We start from the raw sequence: 17416 nt of genomic DNA, 5'->3' as shown, positions 1-17416 counted from the left end.
TCCTAAACCCTTTCATCTAAATTTTGGAGAAGGGCGGGGGTTGGACGGTGAATGTATAGAGAGAGATACGCTCTAACGAAGCGAAAGTGTTGGACACGAACCACGGTCGGTCATAATTTTGATGTCTGCCTGTTGAAAACTGAAGTGTATTTGAGAATTTGCCAAAGATGTGGCTTAATAATTTCGACGTCCTTTCCTATCAGAAAAGGTCTTACCTGCCACATAATGAAAGCAGTCTAGCCTAATGAATAGGCGACATAATAATGAGGTAACTCTGTTTTGCCAATTTAACGTGTGTTAAGGCGCCTCGTCTGTCGAACCACAGGAACGTTGAGAGTAAGATTGTCCCTGAATATCAAAAGGCCTGCTCAGCGTAGTGAATAGTGCGCGTAAAGGGGTGGATAGCTCATGCCACAAATATGTCGCACCGACGCGCCATATCCTATTTCTATTTACATTTTCCAGCTTTACTGACTCAAGATTCATCGAGGGACAATCCATCTGAGGTCATAGCTAGCTAGCTTCCCTGGTCCATTAAACAAATAAGGTATACCAAAGACTAGGCTCTTACTCCTTGGTTGGTTATACAGTACGTGTGCGTAAAAATAAGGCACCATAAGTGGCAATATGGGGACATTGACTCCATCATTTGCATTGCCAGATGATAATTATTATTTTGATTGCCAACAACATGTTTCATCTTTTGAATTCAATTCAGGAATACATAGACCTTATCAATCACTTTAAATCATGCTGGGCTGGTATTATTTTTAAATATCAATGTCATGATAAATCAGCAAATTAGACGTGCTATTTTATCATCATATGATATAGTTTACTTCAGACCAGGCCTATACCCAAAGGCCTACCGTGAACCTTGATCGTGTCTGTAAAAATGTACATGGTCTTACTCCTTGGTTATAGACTTGTGGTAAAAACAGAATGTTCCAATATGTGGCATTGGGACATTGCGTCCATCATTTTAATTACAAGGTTAATTATTAATTGTATTGCCAACTACACTGTTTAAACGTTTGAATTATTAGACATAAACTACACATACATGATCTATACCATGATACCACATCTAACATAACTTGATAACACACATGATTAATGATTACGTGGTCTCCTTTTTAAATATTAGGGACATAAATGTCGCCAGTCAGATAATTAGGCTTGTGCTTAGTTTTATAATCATATGATATAGCCTACTCCTTCCGTGATTTTTCGTAGTGTCAAAATGTACAGTCGTTCTACAGTAGGCTGGTCCGGGCATTTGAGGTCGTGACTTGAGAGTGGATACTGGATAGGGTTTGTTTGCCTCCAAATTCAAACTGCTGGCCAATGAGCGAGCGCTTATAGCGGAGTGACAGATGTATAGCGCAGGCTTGTCTGCATGATTCTGGTTCCTAACTTTCGAGTAGCCAATACTGACTACGGATGGGCTGGAACTGAGTAAATTGCAAAATACAAATTTGCTTCTTCTGGCTAGGCTACATTATATCACGAGGGACACTGAATTGAATGGTTACTGTATATTCTAAATAGTTCACTTAACGTTATGGCTCTATCGCAATGTTTGGAAGATTCACCTGTAAGGTGGCCGTCAAGAAGACAGGAAAATGATTTGAATGTAAAGGAGTTATACAACGAAAGGCACCGACTGGCGTTAGAAGAACTTATTTCAGGTGGAGTTGATTCGTTTTTGGGATTTCTAAGAAAAGAGAGAATACCGAACTTTCTCTCGGATGACGAGGTCAGACGCATTGGCCGTGCTACGGTGGTTCCACGCGGTGTGTCCCTCCACGCAGAGGACGTGGTTTTTGAACAGTCGGTAAGCAGCTCCATGGATTGCTCCTCAGTCACTTACTTCCCCGAGGTCTCAGACGTGGAGCCACCGCTGTTGGAAATCGGCTGGCCCGCCTTTACATCGGGCTCTTACCGAGGAGTCACTCGTGCTGTCGCCCACTTCCAACCCAGTTATGGAGAATGCATCTATAGTTGCAAGGAAGCTGCGAGAAGAATGATTCAAAGTGCCAAGGAGGTAATGCATTAACAAAACACTAAAATGGTGACCACAGTAACATCAACTCAATTGTTGAGCTTAGTCGGCTCTGTAGACTACAGTGTTTAATGTGTGCATTTTTAAAAATGCAACCTTTATTTAATTAGGCAAGTCAGGTAAGAACAAATTCTTATTTACAATGATGGCCTTATTTATACAGATTGTTTCAGGACTAGGCCTATATCCAATGGAAAAAAACATTTAGCTATTTTACTCAATTTTGTACACCTCAGATGTCAAATTCAAACGATACCAGTCACATATGGATTGTTTGATTTGAGTCAGACAAGTCAATCGGCTCCTGACCCTGGGTGTGTCTGTTTACTCAAACGTGACCATCCACTCACTCACTAACTGACTGGTATTCTAGGCTTATATACAGTGCATTCGGAATGTATTCAGACGTTGACTTTTTACACATTTTCTTACATTACGGCCTTATTCTAAAATCGATTACATTGTCATTGTCGTCGTCCCCCAATCAATCTGCACTCAATACCCCATAATGACAAAGCAAAAAAAGGTTTTTAGACATTTTTGGAAATGTATAAAAAAAATACATTTACATAAGTATTCAGACCCTTTACTCAGTACTTTGTTGAAGCACCTTTGCAGCGATTACAGCATCGAGTCTTGTTGGGTATGACGCTTGGCACACTTGTATTTGGGGAGTTTCTCCCATTCTTCTCTGCAGATCCTCTCAAGCTCTGTCAGGTTGGATGGGGCGGTGTTGCTGCACAGCTATTTTCAGGTCTCCAGAGATGTTTTATCAGGTTCAAGTTTGGGCCACTCAAGGACATTCAGAGACTTGTCCCGAAGCCACTCCTGCGTTGTCTTGGCTGTGTGCTTAGGGTCATTGAGGTCCTGAGCACTCTGGAGCAGATTTTCATCAAGGTACTGTCTGTATTTTGCTCCGTTCAATTTTTCCTCCGTCCCGACTAGTCTCCCAGTCCCTGCCGCTACAAAACATCCCCACAGCGTGATGCACCGTAGGGATGGTGGCAGGTTTCTTCCAGATGTGACGCTTGGCGTTCAGGCCAGAAAATCTTGTTTCTCATGGTCTGAGAGTCCTTTAGGTGCCTTTTGGCTAACTCCAAGTGGGTTGTAATATGCCATTTACTGAGGAGTGACTTCAATCTGGCCACTCTACCATAAAGGCCTGATTGGTGGAGTGCAACAGATATGGTTCTCCCATCTCAACAGAGGACCTCTAGGGTTCTGTTAGCGTGACCATCGGGTTCTTGGTCACCTCCCTGACCAAGGCCCTTCTCCCCCGATTGCTCAGTTTGGCCGGGGGGCCAGCTCTAGGAAGAGTGGCCGTCTTTTCACTTTGTCATTATGGGGTATTGTCTGTAGATTGAGGGGGAAATTATTTAATCCATTTTAGAATAAGGCTGTAATGTAACAAAATGTGGAAAAGGGTAAGCAGTCTGAATACTTTCCGAATACACTACATCTTTCTGGGGTCTGGATGAACCTTTATACTGTGATGCTCTTCTCAATAGTCATATTTAAAGTACTGTTGCATTTTCTTATAGTGCTAGATACTTGAAAGGTCAGAGGAAAGAAAGACACTTGTTAGTCACATGTTCAAACTCAACACATTTCTGGACGTGTTTGGAACTGTCAGTTTAATGCAGTTTCCTTACCATCCTGATGAGTTCGCATTCCAGAATGGCGAGATTGATGAAAAGCTTCAACTCCAAGTCTGGTTCAGAGGAGCGCCTACAGTAATAGTACATTAATGAATGTGTCTGAACATGCTTTTCACATGTAATAGTGTTGGTGTGCACTTTTCTTAATGCTTGGCCTTGTGTGTCATCTGCCTCTGTGTGCAGGTGAGCTGTAGGTAGGTTTACAGCTAAGTGGGAGAAATCAGAGTTGAGTTACATCTTTGTATTTACAGTGAATTTAATTACTCTCTCTGCTTCAGGCCTTATAGTTGATCAGCATCAGTTTCAGAATAACAATTTAGGAAATGCCCCAAATGGCCCTTGATCTGTAAACTATTGAGTTATTGTTGATTGTTCAGATTGTCCATGTCATAGAAACACATTTGTTTGCAGTCCAAGCATTAAAGATGATTGCCATGGCAGCAGACCACAGTTGACTGCAGTGAGGCTCATCTAGATACACGACAGAGAGAGTGTGGCCAATAGATGCGCCGCTTAGTGTTTTCTCCTTCTTAATGTTTGATTAAGACCTGGTTTGTGGGCACAATCATGCATAAGAGCCCATTTAGAGTGACCCCGCCTCACAAATAGTAAGACAGAAGAGCAGCCTCTTTTAAATTGTAAACTGGGTCTATATCAATGGTGCTTTGACTAACAAATTATTTGATTTACCATTACAGGTGATCGCCATAGTGACAGACTCTCTGACAGACCTGGACATCTTTAAGGATCTCCAGGAGGCGTGCACACAGCGCAGAGTTCCAGTCTACATCCTGCTGGACTGGTCCTGTGTGCCGGCATTCCTCAAAATGTGCAACAACATCAATGTGCGCCTGGACGATCTTAAGGTATATGTTGTTTTGACTCCACCTGTGTTTCATGTCTTATCGCAGATAAGCTGATATTTTATTACTGATTTAGAAGCATGATAATTCAGTATTTAATAAGTGACCTGTGACTGGCTTGTATTTCATACTGTTTTTGTTTCATTCCTCAACAAAGCAAATGCGAGTGCGGACCATAACTGGTGGTACATACTTCATGAGGTCAGGGGCCAAGATTACTGGGAAGGTTCATGAACGGTTCATGTTGATTGATGGGAACAGAGTGACTACAGGCTCCTACAGGTAAAGACTTCTTGCTTTACTACCATATAATTATATGCAGTATAGCATTGAAAAATGTCCCCGTTTTTTTACAAGACCCTCGAGCAAAAAGCCTATAAAACACTCAATACTTTCAACTTGTATGAACCTAGGTGCTGTGAGTGACTTTGCCATCCTTATTTGACTTATATGGGGTATAGAACTGTAAAGCCCTTTGCTTACATTCTTAGGTTCAATTGGACTGATGGGAAACTAAACAGCAGCAACATGATCGAGTTGTCTGGCCAGATCACTGAGAACTTTGATGAGGAGTTCCGGATTCTGTACGCTCAGTCCATGCCTGTTATTACCAGGGGCCCAGCCAGTGCCCGAAACAGTGGCTTCTACGACCACCTTCTCATCAAACACCCCGTCACCTCATCCCCTCAGCCGGGCAAAGAGAGGCCCCCAGTCAAGCCTGTCTGCCTGGAAGTGTTGGGGAAAACTGTCTGTCTGACCAGCACACCCAGCCGGGCCCAGGCTGTGGCAGTGCCGCCCTCCAGAGAAATGACTGGGAAGAGCAGCCCTTTGTCGGCCTCCTCCACCATAGGGGAAGACTGGATGGAGCAGCGACACATGCAGGAGGTCCTGGCTGGAAGTGCCGCCCAGTGCCTGCCCACAGGTGACCCTACCACTGCCACATTAGCAGTGGATGTGCAGGTCACACCCTCCATCCCTACCTGCTGTCATGTCTCCACCCAGACCAGCTGCCCTGCGGTGGACCTTGGAGTGCAGACTGATCTGACTCAGTACACTAAGCACCTCTTCCCCAACAAGGCTACATTTACTCCCATTACCATCACCACGACTCAGACCAACAACATTCAGAGTGAAGCTGCCGCCTCCTCAGATTCTGTCTCTACCTCCCCCAGGCAGCACCTCGCCCCCCATGGGGTGGACCGTCGCCCTGCAGTCCGTCACTGTACTGCACCCCCTGATGGGAACCTGAGGGAGTGCTTCCGCAAGCTGACCAAAGAGCGTCAGTATCACTACTCCACCATCCGCTCCAAGCTGGAGCACATGGTGACCATGCTGTCCCACCGCCGTGAGCTGGTGGACCTCACCAACATGGCCCTGGGGCCCGGGCTGCACAGAGCATGCAATGCCCAGAAAGAGCGGAGACAGAGGCAGGGGCATAACCCTGGCCTGCTGATGGACAGTGTGGGCATGGGCACATGGCCAAGGGCTAGATGTTTACACTAACAGGACTTACAGGGCTGCAGGGGCTTGAAGGTGGAGGGTGTTGTAGAAACCTCTGTGTTTCGTAGGTATACACTACTTGAAACAAATGGGTTTAAAGAGCAATATGACATTTGACAATTAGTCTTCCTTAGAGTTTAGAATTTGAAAGTGTGTGTCACTGTGTCTGTGTTGTGATGTAGCCTTCTTCCTATTTTTATTGTGAATCTGTTCCTTTTTGAACATTTCTACTTTAGAAACTGGCGTCAAATGGCAGTAGACAGGCGATGGATATACTGTAATTTGCCTTGACTATTTTTGCTACAAAATGTAATGTTTTTAAGTGTAGACATTGTGCAGTAAGACACAATCTATATATGGTTTTGATGATTTAAAAAAATATATATTGAAACAATAAGATTGTCCAAAGATTTATTTGAGAAATACTGTAATTGCAATTCAGAAATTGATATTTGATGAACATTTTAACATTTTATTATACAGCATTCTAACATTCAGTTTAACTTGTTAGGTTCCAATTGTGAGTAAATAACTCACGGACACTAGAGAAGCTTAACCAAGTTTAATTCTTCCCAAAGAGTCGTTACAGCTGTAATTCAGACCAAAACTCTCTTCACACAAGCACGGATATTTAACCCTTTCTCCTAGGCTGAGTCTCCTTTGCAACTGAACAGCTAATTCATCTCTGTTGCTAGACAGAACTTTAGTGATATCTGTTCTTCCTCACTTCATCTAACCTGACCTCTACCCCAAAGTCCTCACTCCTCCCCAACTCCTAGGCTGTCATGGTTATTGATACCAGACGGTGTCTCTTCTCCACCCAGAGGATCCCCGATGGCTAAAAATAACATATCCCGACATAATTATACATCACCCTCTTTCCCTCCGTGACATTGTTAGGTTCTAAGCTCTCCACCTGTCTCCCCTACACATTCCCAAAGCCATCTAACTCCTACAGATAACCATTCACTTCTGATGTAAAAACCAGTCTCTATCATCTCTCAGATACCATACTTCTGATCTATCATGTCTCTAGTATAGCAATGTTAAAAGTTTACCCAGAATCGAACAAACTAAATCTGAGTACTGAGAAAGCAGTTACGTGTTATGATATCAATGTATGTACTTTATTGCTGACACTTAAAATAAAGGAGTATTTTACATATCTTTTTCATCTATCACTTTTTTTATTACATGTACACTATCTAACCTCACAATGACTAGTTGGAACCAGTGACGATGCGTCCTGAAGCCCAATGCTTAAACATGCTGATCATTGTATTATGAGACGTGATCACTATGGAGATCTATTTTTTATATATGAATGATAATGTTGAGGGCAATCATTTTTTGAGTCTCAGTTTAACATCTGGGTATTTGTGGGCCACTTTGCAAGGGAAATCATCTCTCTTCACTCTGTAGCCTTGGCTTTACATGTGGTAGACGTTCATCTAGCCAATATTTTCAGAGAATATGTCAAGGGAAGCTGAGCGGCAGCACAAATGCAGTAATACAATAACAATATATGCATTAGACTAATGTATTTCCGGTATGTGTCGGTTATCTCCTATGACATATGTAAGGCCTTGTACTATACTGCAATAGTTCATAGCGTCATCTGGGTTTGGCAAGAACATGTTGTTTTTCTCTCATCTGAGCACAAAGTTCCTTCGATGATCAAGCCAATGTCTTGGCTCCTTTGAAAAATGCCCTCATAAATGTGTTACTCTGAGTTTTGTGAGCAATATTAACCCAGAGGGGAGGGACACGGTGACTGGTAGTATAGGTTAAACTTTGTCCCAAGTCTGAAGTTAGGAATCACTTCACTATAAACCAGTTTATTGATTGGAATGACCCTTGGTATACCACATTTATATAAAAAAATATTTATTTGTAAATAATTTTTGATATAGTTCATTCAAATTTTACAAAAGGAAAACATTGGATGGTTACCTAGAAGTATGATAACACCCCCGCTGAAGACCAGAGGTAGTAGTGCTTCATTATTGTGTGATCTGTAGCTAACATTATCACTTTAGGGCCACTGCCTCATTATAATCTCCATAAAATATGATCATATTATTGAAGTAATAACAATGAAAAATACATTAACAGAAACATGTTTTTTATTTTAATGACGTTATCAGAAGCCAGCAGGCTCAATTTACGTTCCCAAAATAAGGCAGGCATTTTAACAACTCTCTTTCATACTTGTATATCCCCACAGGGCAGCATATTAGAACCCACTGTATTCATGTATTCTAGTAGTGCAACCTAAGGGAACTGATCTGTGAGTAAATGTGCTGGTTGTGTTGTGAGGTAAAATGAGATTCTAATTAAGTGCTGTAAGGCTGTTTCTACAAAGGTAGCCCAATTCTGATATTTTTTCCACTAATTAGTCTTGACCAATCCCATCAGGTCTTATCCCATCAGGTCTTTTCACATTAGCTCATTTTCAGAGCTGATCTGATTGGTGAAAAGACCAATTAGTGAAAAAATATCGGAATTGGACTGCCTGTATAAACGCAGCCTAAGACAACAAGTGTGTTTGTAATGAAAGAATCCATAGGGGTTCCATAATATTGCATTATTTATTTTTCTATTAGGTTTTTCACTCATTTGTAAATAGTGAGTGTCACAGGAGGCTGCTGAGGGGAGAACGGCACATAATAATGGCCGGAACGGAGCAAATGGAATGGAATCAAACACCTGGAAACCATGTGTTTGTATTTGATACCTTTCAACTAATTCCACTCCAGTCATTACCACAAGCCCGTCCCCCCCAATTAAGGTGCCACCAACCTCCTGTCTGTGCATTTCCTGCTACACTCAGCACTATTAATGAAATGTATATCATTTAGTGTATAGGTGGTAAGGGTAGGTAACAACACATCTGCCACGCTGATCCTCAACACGTGGGCCCCTCAGGGGTGCGTGCTCAGTCCTGTCCTGTACTCCCTGTTCACCCATGACTGCATAGCCATGCACGACGCCAACACCATCATTAAGTTTGCAGACGACACAACAGTGGTAGGCCTGATCACAGACAACAATGAGACAGCCTATAGGGGGGAGGTCAGAGACCTGACAGTGTGGTGCCAGGAAAACAACCTCTCCCTCAATGTGATCAAGACAAAGGAGGTGATGGTGAACTATAGAAAAAGGAGGGCCGGACACGTCCCCATTCTCATGAACGGGCTGTAGTGGAGCAGGTTGAGAGCTGGAAGTTCCTTGGTGTCCACATCACCAACAAACTATCATGGTCCAAACACACCAAGACAGTCATGAAGAGGGCACTACAGCGCCTATTCCCTCTCAGGAGACTGAAAATATTTGGCATGGGTCCTCAGAAGTTTTACAGCTGCACTATCGAGAGCATCCTAACTGGTTGCATCACCACCTGGTATGGTAACTGTTCATCCTCTGACCACAAGGCACTATAGTGGGTAGTGCGTACGGCCCAGTACATCACTAGGGCCAAGCTTCCTGCCATCCAGGACCTCTATACCAGGCGGTGTCAGTGGAAGGCCCTAAAAATTGCCAAAGACTCCAGCCACCCTAGTCATAGACAGCACTCACTTCTACTGCATGCCAAATGTTCCCGGAGCGCCATGTCTAGGTCCAAAAGGCTTCTTATTTATTTTTTTACTTGAGTTTATTTTAGTAAATACTTTCTTAACACTTGTTTTTCTTAACTGCATTGTTGGTTAAGGGCTTGTAAGTAAGCATTTCACTGTAAGGTCTACATGGTGTGTGACAAAGACAAATTGATTTAATTTTTGATTTTATAATTGACAAACTTGTTTTCAATTGCAAGTATATCCTATTTTCAGACACTGAAAGGCTTCTGCTATTAAAATATTGTACTTTTTTTCAATTGTACATGGCACAAATTGGGGTACATGACACAAATTGGGGTACATGCTTTTGGACCCAACTAGTGGTTTTACATTATTAAGTTGTGCTTTAACTACTTTGACAGGAAAGAAAGGCATGCAAAGATTGAGATTATTAGTAGGGTTTAAACTGGCTCTTGATGAGCAATTTTGGTACTGAAAACAAGTTTATTTACAGTTGACTGTCTCTTGTAGAAGTTCTACCATGTTCAGTCATAGCATTCATTAGGAACGACTATAATGATCTACTATAATTACTAAATTGCTAATAACTCAAACTAATGCTGAATGCTGTCTGAAACGGTATTGTATGGGGGTAAAGGGATCTTCCTAATTATTCATTGCATCAACAGTACCATGTCTCTGCCACCAGAGAGAGCCGTAGTCTTGGTTATATCAACATGGCATATGGCGTGCTCTATTGTGTCGGTCTTCAATTCCTCTGAGACTCGAGGACTTAACCATTTCATATCATCTGTTTACCACAACAGTCCAGTTTCTCAAATTCATGGGAGGCTTGATATAGACAATGTACACAATTAGAGTCATTTGATGTCCTTTTCAGGTCATTTCTGTAATCCCAGGAGGGCAGAATGTTTCCTAAACCAAAAGCATGCTGGGTAAAGTCATCTTGGCTGTCATAGTGGCTGACAAAAGGTGTAACATTATGTCCCGACACATATTGAATTAAAATGTAATTAGATTATTAACTTAGAGTATGCCATTAGTGATTACCTTTAATCAAAATTATATAAAAGATAATTAACCTTGTGCTTGTCTGTTTTTAGAGCAACATCTGTATAATAACTTTTTTCTATCTATAACTGAGGCAGACATGATGCATGCATTCCAGTCATACTAATGCTTTGTGCATGAACCTTTTTTGGCTGATAGGTCACAGTTTTTACATTCTTGTTTTATAGCTCAGATAAGGTGGACAGTGTTTGTGTCAGTGCTCGTGAGCGAGTGTTCACATGTGCTGGGGAATTCCTCTCACCTATAACATCAACAATGTAAATTCACACCGGAAATCTTGCTGAAATCTTTAGCAATAAGAAAAGTATTTGGCAAGGGGCACTTGCCCTTTACTTTTGTCAAGTATTTCCGTACCAACCCCACCCTGTCCACCCCACACTGATCCCTTATTGAACAGCATAGACTGGGTGAGACGGACAGTAACAGCCACCTCCATTGATTATTGGATTTGTATCCATCACCCTGTGGATTTGTATTGGCTCCCTTGGTGCCTGGGTGCTGAGATATTGACTGCTTCTATCTGTAGCCTAAGTCACACATTTGCAATGACATTCATTAGAGGGTGATTTGAAGAGCACACATAGCGAGGTAGGCACACTCATCCTCTGTGCAGTTTTACTCAAATTGTTTTAATACTAGTTTCAAATGTAGGGTTTATAATGCCAACATAAATGTTAAGGCATTTTCTGGTCACCACAACCTTCTGGTTTGCCCAGTGTTTAATTAATGTGACAGATTGAAATGGCTTTCCTGATGCCTAAAGTAAACCTCTCAATTACACACACACACACACTTCTCTCTGTTATCAGCCTGAATAACTTGGTCTAAGCATTTCATTTCAGAAGGCTACTAACTGTTAAAACACCCTTACATATACATACTGATAAAACCTGCTCACTTGGCTGAATCCTGCTTTGTTTAACTGTCCCCTGTCTTGATGAATCCTGTTTTTAATCTCTGCTTTATTTTCCATGAAGGGATGCAGGGGTAGTCACTGCACTGGAGAGGGAGTGTTCTGCCTCAGGCGACAAAACGTAGATAATAAATGTTCAAGTCATTGGAAAATAAAGTGATTCTAAAGCATGTAGTCAGGTTTAATGCTGTTGTTCTGTGGTTGTTTGGGTGGGTGAGTAAGATGGCAAGTATCATGGTTCAAATGCACGGAATTCTGTTACTTCCTTGCCTTCAAATGCTGATGACTCAGGCGGAGGGTATTGTTGATAGACTCTCTATGCTAACTGCATGCTCTGCATTTACACACTGTCCAACAACAGCATGACTGCTATTTTTAGATGAGTCCAGCTGCTCCCCTGCACCACCCTTTAACCAGCTATTCACCAATGATTTATAGGAAGAGTCCATGTGAAACAGTTGTGGTGTTGGGACACATGTTAGGTTTGTAAGAGCAGTGCCAGCTAAGATTGGTCAGGCCTCATTAATGGTGATACTTATTAGAAAAGTGAATATGAAAACTATATGAAAATATGAAAACTATATATAGGCCTATGCTTTACATATTTTCAAACTTACAACATTTACTATTTTTATTTGTAATGTGTAAGTACCAGGAGAAATCCCTCAAAGTGACAACTGTTGTTATGTTGCTGTTGTCCTTGCTGTCGTAGAGGTGCTGGCTCCGGTTCTGCAGATACACACTTGCTGAGGTCAGACAGGGAACAACCATGTTTTAGACCTCTAACACTTGTCACACAGTCACAGTAATGATGAGTCAACAGCACCTGGACCCAACCCAAGTAACACACTTGTGGTCATTCCATGGTATCCAACCCACAGACAAGTCCTTGCACAAAGAGACAACCCCCCACTCCTTGATACTGTAACTGTAGTCCAGTTCCCGGCTAAGGCTTTGTGACAACCTCCCTCTCTCAATGAGACCAGTATACATGATCACACTGGTAGGCAAGGAAACACCTTATCATTCAGTTACGGTCCTCACCACAAACACACACATTCACACACACGCACGTACACACAATACAATGCAGTCAAATACTCTTATTTTACAATGACAAATAGACAACTATTTTTGGCAAAGCATTTTGGACAGTGTATTCTGTGTGTTCCGCGTGACACCTACTGTGGTGTCTATTTCAGCAGCTCTCTATCCATGTATTGATGCATGCCTTCCATTGATTCAGGCATTGATTTGCCATGCAATCCATTACCCATCTGTCTGTTTCAGCTGGCTTTTAAATGACCAGTCAGACTGAGCTATTAAGGTGAGTGCTGGTGAAGTCCAAAGGTTGGTGATATAGCCAAACAGAGACCGAGGCATGGTGGATAGTGCATGGATAAAGTGATTGAGAAAAGAGTGGATTGAAATGGACATATCAACATAAAAGGGATTTCATGGAAATATTTTGTCAACAGTTTATGTGAAATAAAGTCAGAGGAACTAAAATTATTTTACAATAACTGCTTTTATATTTTTGTTGCCTTAACTAGCCTAGGCCTGCGTCTATGACTGTGTTTACACAGGCAGCCCAATTCTGATCTTTTTACACTAATTTGTCTTTTGACCAATCAGATCAGACATTTTCCCCCAAAAATCCAAATTGGACTGCCTGTGTAATCGCAGCCCTTGACACTGGCCTAGCCTAGTTAAGGCAACAGGCTGCCACTGAGAAAGTAAAGTCCAGTTAACAGAGGATAAACTTTGACCCTGTTACTGAGGCCAGTCAATCCACAGTGGGGTCAAGTGGTGGCTGTGCCGTATTGGATGGATTCATGGCTAATGGGATTGATATCATTACTCCTTTAGATGGTCAATTATTTGTTTAATTAACTGAGATGGACCTTGGATAATTGAACTATTGACTGGCCTCTCAGTAACATTTGTCTTTCATAATAACGAGTGGTGCAGATAAAGCTACTGATCCCGGTGTCCTACATGTGTGGTTCAGAACAGTATGGGCTTGGTTGAGAAGCATGAGATAATACTGAAATGTGACTAATTCTTGAGTGATCTGGTGCACTCATTGCATAAATCGAATCAGGACCCAATTTTCCTTTGGTTTTATTTTCCTTTTATACAGTATACAGTATAAACCTCGAAATAACCCTAAATTATATTATGTTGGAGGAGCTCCAAAAACAACAATGAAACAACCATTTCTAACCATTAAGCATTTTCTGCATGTCAGTCTGCTGGTTGCATGTCTGCAGCTGTCTCAATAATGCTGACAATGCAGCCAGTTTCTGCCCAACACCACACTGTCTCTGTATGTGAACTTGGATTTAGCTCAAGGGTACATCCACCCAGCTAATGTGATGTTGCTGGAAGAAGGAAACAAATTGGGCTGACATCTCATACAGTAGCTTGTCTTGATTGTGTGATGGCTACCGCTGCTAATGTGTTACGATGGGTAGACCTGCGCAGGGAGAGGGGTGCAGGAGTGGGGGAAGGGGCACAGACTGCAAGATCAGCACAACTGGAATTGCATTGATTCAGTTAACTGCAGAGTTGGCGCTTGATGTGGAATTCTGTTTATCGGGGGAGGTTTACACGCTGGTCTCCATTTTGTTCTCATTTCTTACACTGTAGCCATAATCATCCTATGCTCTATTACTTACAGTAAGCAGTAGCGTAGTACAATGTGGTATAGCTGCACACGAGATAGGATTAGTGTAAAACAATGATGTGTGGGTGATGTTGATGAAATGTTTTTGGTGGTAAAAAGAAATGCCTGTAATGCATTTTCCCAAGGTCTTTATTTCCTAACGAGCACATAATTCATACATTAATTGATTAAAGGCCTTAATCTGCTGCAAGTGTGCCTCTCTGTCAACAATATTTAGCATAAAGAATGTGGGGCTGTCCTTTATGCTGGAAGGGTTTGATACTAGTGCGCTATTTCAGTTAGTCACAAGGAGACAAAGAGACATTTTAGGAAAAATCTTTCCCAGCGACCTAACCCACCCCCCTCTTTCTCTCTCTCCATCTTGCTGAAGGGATTTCTGTGCCTGAAGGTTTATTCTGATTGCCTCATATATTCCTTCCAGTTTGTAATTTTGCTGATCCAAACATTTCTCATATTTCAATATTCTTATCATCCAGCAGCAGAAAAATGATATATTTTACGTCTGTCTAATAAGTGTGACTATGAGTCACTATTAAGGAGGGACAGGTAATAGTAGTAATCGTAGTTAGTAGTAGACGTGGTTCTGGACTCAATGATTTTATACAGAGTCAGCAAGGGTGTGATGTCAACCATCTCTCAGGGATGTGGTTCCATAGTCTTCTATTGGAAGCTTTAATCTTAATTGAGAGCATCACACATTGATATTCCAAAGGCCTCTCTGCCCTTCCCCTCTCAGCTACTTTCATTTAGAGGATAGCCGCACTGCACTAGAGCATGGGGAGTGCTTTGTCAGAGAGCCAAGAGGCCAAAGGCAAGGTCAACTCTTCTTTATAATGGCGGGTGACTAGGAAAGGTGGAATCGCTGCTTTGATGATGCTGCTGGTTTCTCTATTGGAATCTTCTGAACTTAGTGCAGCGCACGGATAAATGTTACTTGTCTCCTTTCTCTTTCATCCATTATTGTCCTCTTGTTGGAATTGAATGATACATTTTGCCAAAATCAAATGTTAGAGACTTTGAGAGTGTTTGTGTGTACTGACTGTAGTTGCTGAGTTATAAACAAACAGCTTTTCCCCACTACGCAAGCCAAGGCCAAGGACAATGGAGAGTGCCAATAATAAACAAATAATTTCCATAAATGTGTAAGTCAAAGCTAGTTCATTATAGCCAGTGGGATGATCTGATGCTGAGTATCTGTGTTATGTCTGTCTGTCTGCCACAGCTCCCTGTAACATATTGTCACATGACACAATAGGCTAATTTCCCAAAAATCAGTTTTGGGGTTTTGTTGTCGAAGCGCTGAATAATGGTTTACCTTTGAGGCTGCACAATTTCAGTGCCTTTGTGAACGTACTTGAGCAGGGTTTTTAGCATTGATGACAGAATATAGGAGTGCATTGTCTTGGGTTACAAGCAGAGAGCCCCTTATTGGCACGTTAACTGTATTAAACACCACAATGGGTGCAGTTCCGCTCTTTAATCCCCAAACGCCTCTGTGGAGTGACAGAACAGACCCATATCTGCCCTGTAGATCAAGGCAGTGATAAGCCACCTGTCAGGCCGGGGAGCAAGGTGTGGGACTGTAGCTCTCTCTCCACTCCTGAGGGAAGGCTCGTCCTGCTGCTTTTCCAGTGAAACACACACACACACACACACACACACACACACACACACACACACACACACACACACACACACACACACACACACACACACACACACACACACACACACACACACACACACACACACACACTGTTTAACAGTGTTAATATCACAGCCAGGGGAGTCACAGCTGAGTTGACAGCCCCTATCTGTGGGACTGAGGACTGAGCTCTCCCCTGTGTCTCAGGCTCCAGCTTCAGCCCACTGCTGACACCGATACTGGTAGGCTATACAGAGATAGGGCCAGAGATAGTTATGTATGTGTGTGTCAAAATAGCCGTGAGGGGCGGTGAGTTTAGAAACATGAAGAGTGTGGGAGACGGTGTATGTGCCTGACAGAATGAGAGCCAAACAACTACAACATTTCCATATCTGGTTTCAGTAAAAAATTATAATAATAATAATAAACTAATCAGTGAGGTGTTAAATTGATACAATAAATAATGAGTGTATCAACATTTCCACAAACAAACACATAGAGATGAAGCAATGTGTTTCCTTATCTACTTATGAATTTAAATTGGTTTTTGGATTAGCCTTAACAGGATTATAACTTCAAAATGTATTATTCTGCTCTGTCTCCCCTTTGTGTAACTAGTCAATGTGTAAAGTTGAAATGACAGTCACAACTACTTGTGGGGGGAGTCTCGGGGTTGATTTGAACAGGTTTAGCAAGTGATCAGTGATAGAAGCTGCTCCTATTTCAAAGTGTCTCCCCTGATGCTGTGGGTAAGCCCAATGTCCCTGCTTTACACTTCCACCAGAAACCACAACTGCCACACAGTTCCAGTCATCATAGTCAACTAGTGAACGCAAAGCAGGATGAGGACTCTGTCAGATGTGTTCGACACGATATTGAGAAGTCACAATTTGGGAGGCGAGGGGGAGTTCATTTTAACTCTATATAAACCAAATGGTATTGAAAGCCTGTTATTGTATCAATAAGTAGTAGCATAGTTTGTATCTCACCTGTTAGGTGACCTAGATACGACATTTCTGGGTTGTCCTAAATATCCAAAGGATTTGCAGATGTATTTTTATCTTCATGTGAGAAACACAAAGCAGCCAAAGGAGCCTAATATGATCTTGAATCCAGGCATGACCACTTTCCTGGCATGCAAGCCTTAAAATTAGAGCTTCATTTTTTTCAACGATCTACATAAAATACTATTTTTAAAATGTATTTTTATTAATGAAAAATAATATATCTTTATTAGATAAGTATTCACCCCCCAAGTCAATAAATGTTAGAAACACCTTTGGCAGCGATTATAGCTGTAACTCTTCTTGGGGAAGTCTATTAGAGTTTTACACACCTGCACTGTGCAATACTTGCCCAATATTCTTTTAAAAATTCTTCAAACTCTGCCAAGGTGTTGGGGACCATGACTAGACAGAAAAATGTCTCTTG

General features: G+C 41.9%; 1 protein-coding gene across 2 annotated transcripts; it reads left to right on the top strand.

Moving 5' to 3' along the window:
• Window positions 1–9: 9 nt before the first annotated feature.
• On the top strand, window positions 10–7251 carry fam83d (family with sequence similarity 83 member D). 2 transcript variants are annotated; one of them, XM_035777373.2, is made up of 4 exons: window positions 10–2047; window positions 4422–4589; window positions 4744–4868; window positions 5078–7251. In XM_035777373.2, exons 1-4 carry the CDS (start codon window positions 1565–1567, stop codon window positions 6087–6089), a joined length of 1788 nt encoding a protein of 595 aa, XP_035633266.1. In that variant the 5' UTR covers window positions 10–1564; the 3' UTR covers window positions 6090–7251. The 2 variants fall into 2 exon arrangements, with proteins under 2 accessions (XP_035633266.1, XP_052382634.1); XM_052526674.1 differs by lacking the exon at window positions 10–2047 and adding an exon at window positions 2063–2962.
• Window positions 7252–17416: the final 10165 nt, after the last annotated feature.

This window comes from Oncorhynchus keta, chromosome 10, assembly GCF_023373465.1.
Source record: "Oncorhynchus keta strain PuntledgeMale-10-30-2019 chromosome 10, Oket_V2, whole genome shotgun sequence".
In the NCBI taxonomy this organism is placed as follows: domain Eukaryota; kingdom Metazoa; phylum Chordata; class Actinopteri; order Salmoniformes; family Salmonidae; genus Oncorhynchus; species Oncorhynchus keta.
The sequence above is the reverse complement of the archived record's forward strand: the minus strand, read 5'-3'. Positions and strand labels throughout refer to the sequence as shown.

Coding starts and splice junctions, on each gene's coding strand:
- fam83d (XM_035777373.2), top strand. CDS start 1,565: ATGGCTCTATCGCAATGTTTGGAAGATTCACCTGTAAGGTGGCCGTCA. Junction 4,590..4,743: donor TGCGCCTGGACGATCTTAAG/GTATATGTTGTT, acceptor TCCTCAACAAAG/CAAATGCGAGTGCGGACCAT. Junction 4,869..5,077: donor GTGACTACAGGCTCCTACAG/GTAAAGACTTCT, acceptor TTACATTCTTAG/GTTCAATTGGACTGATGGGA.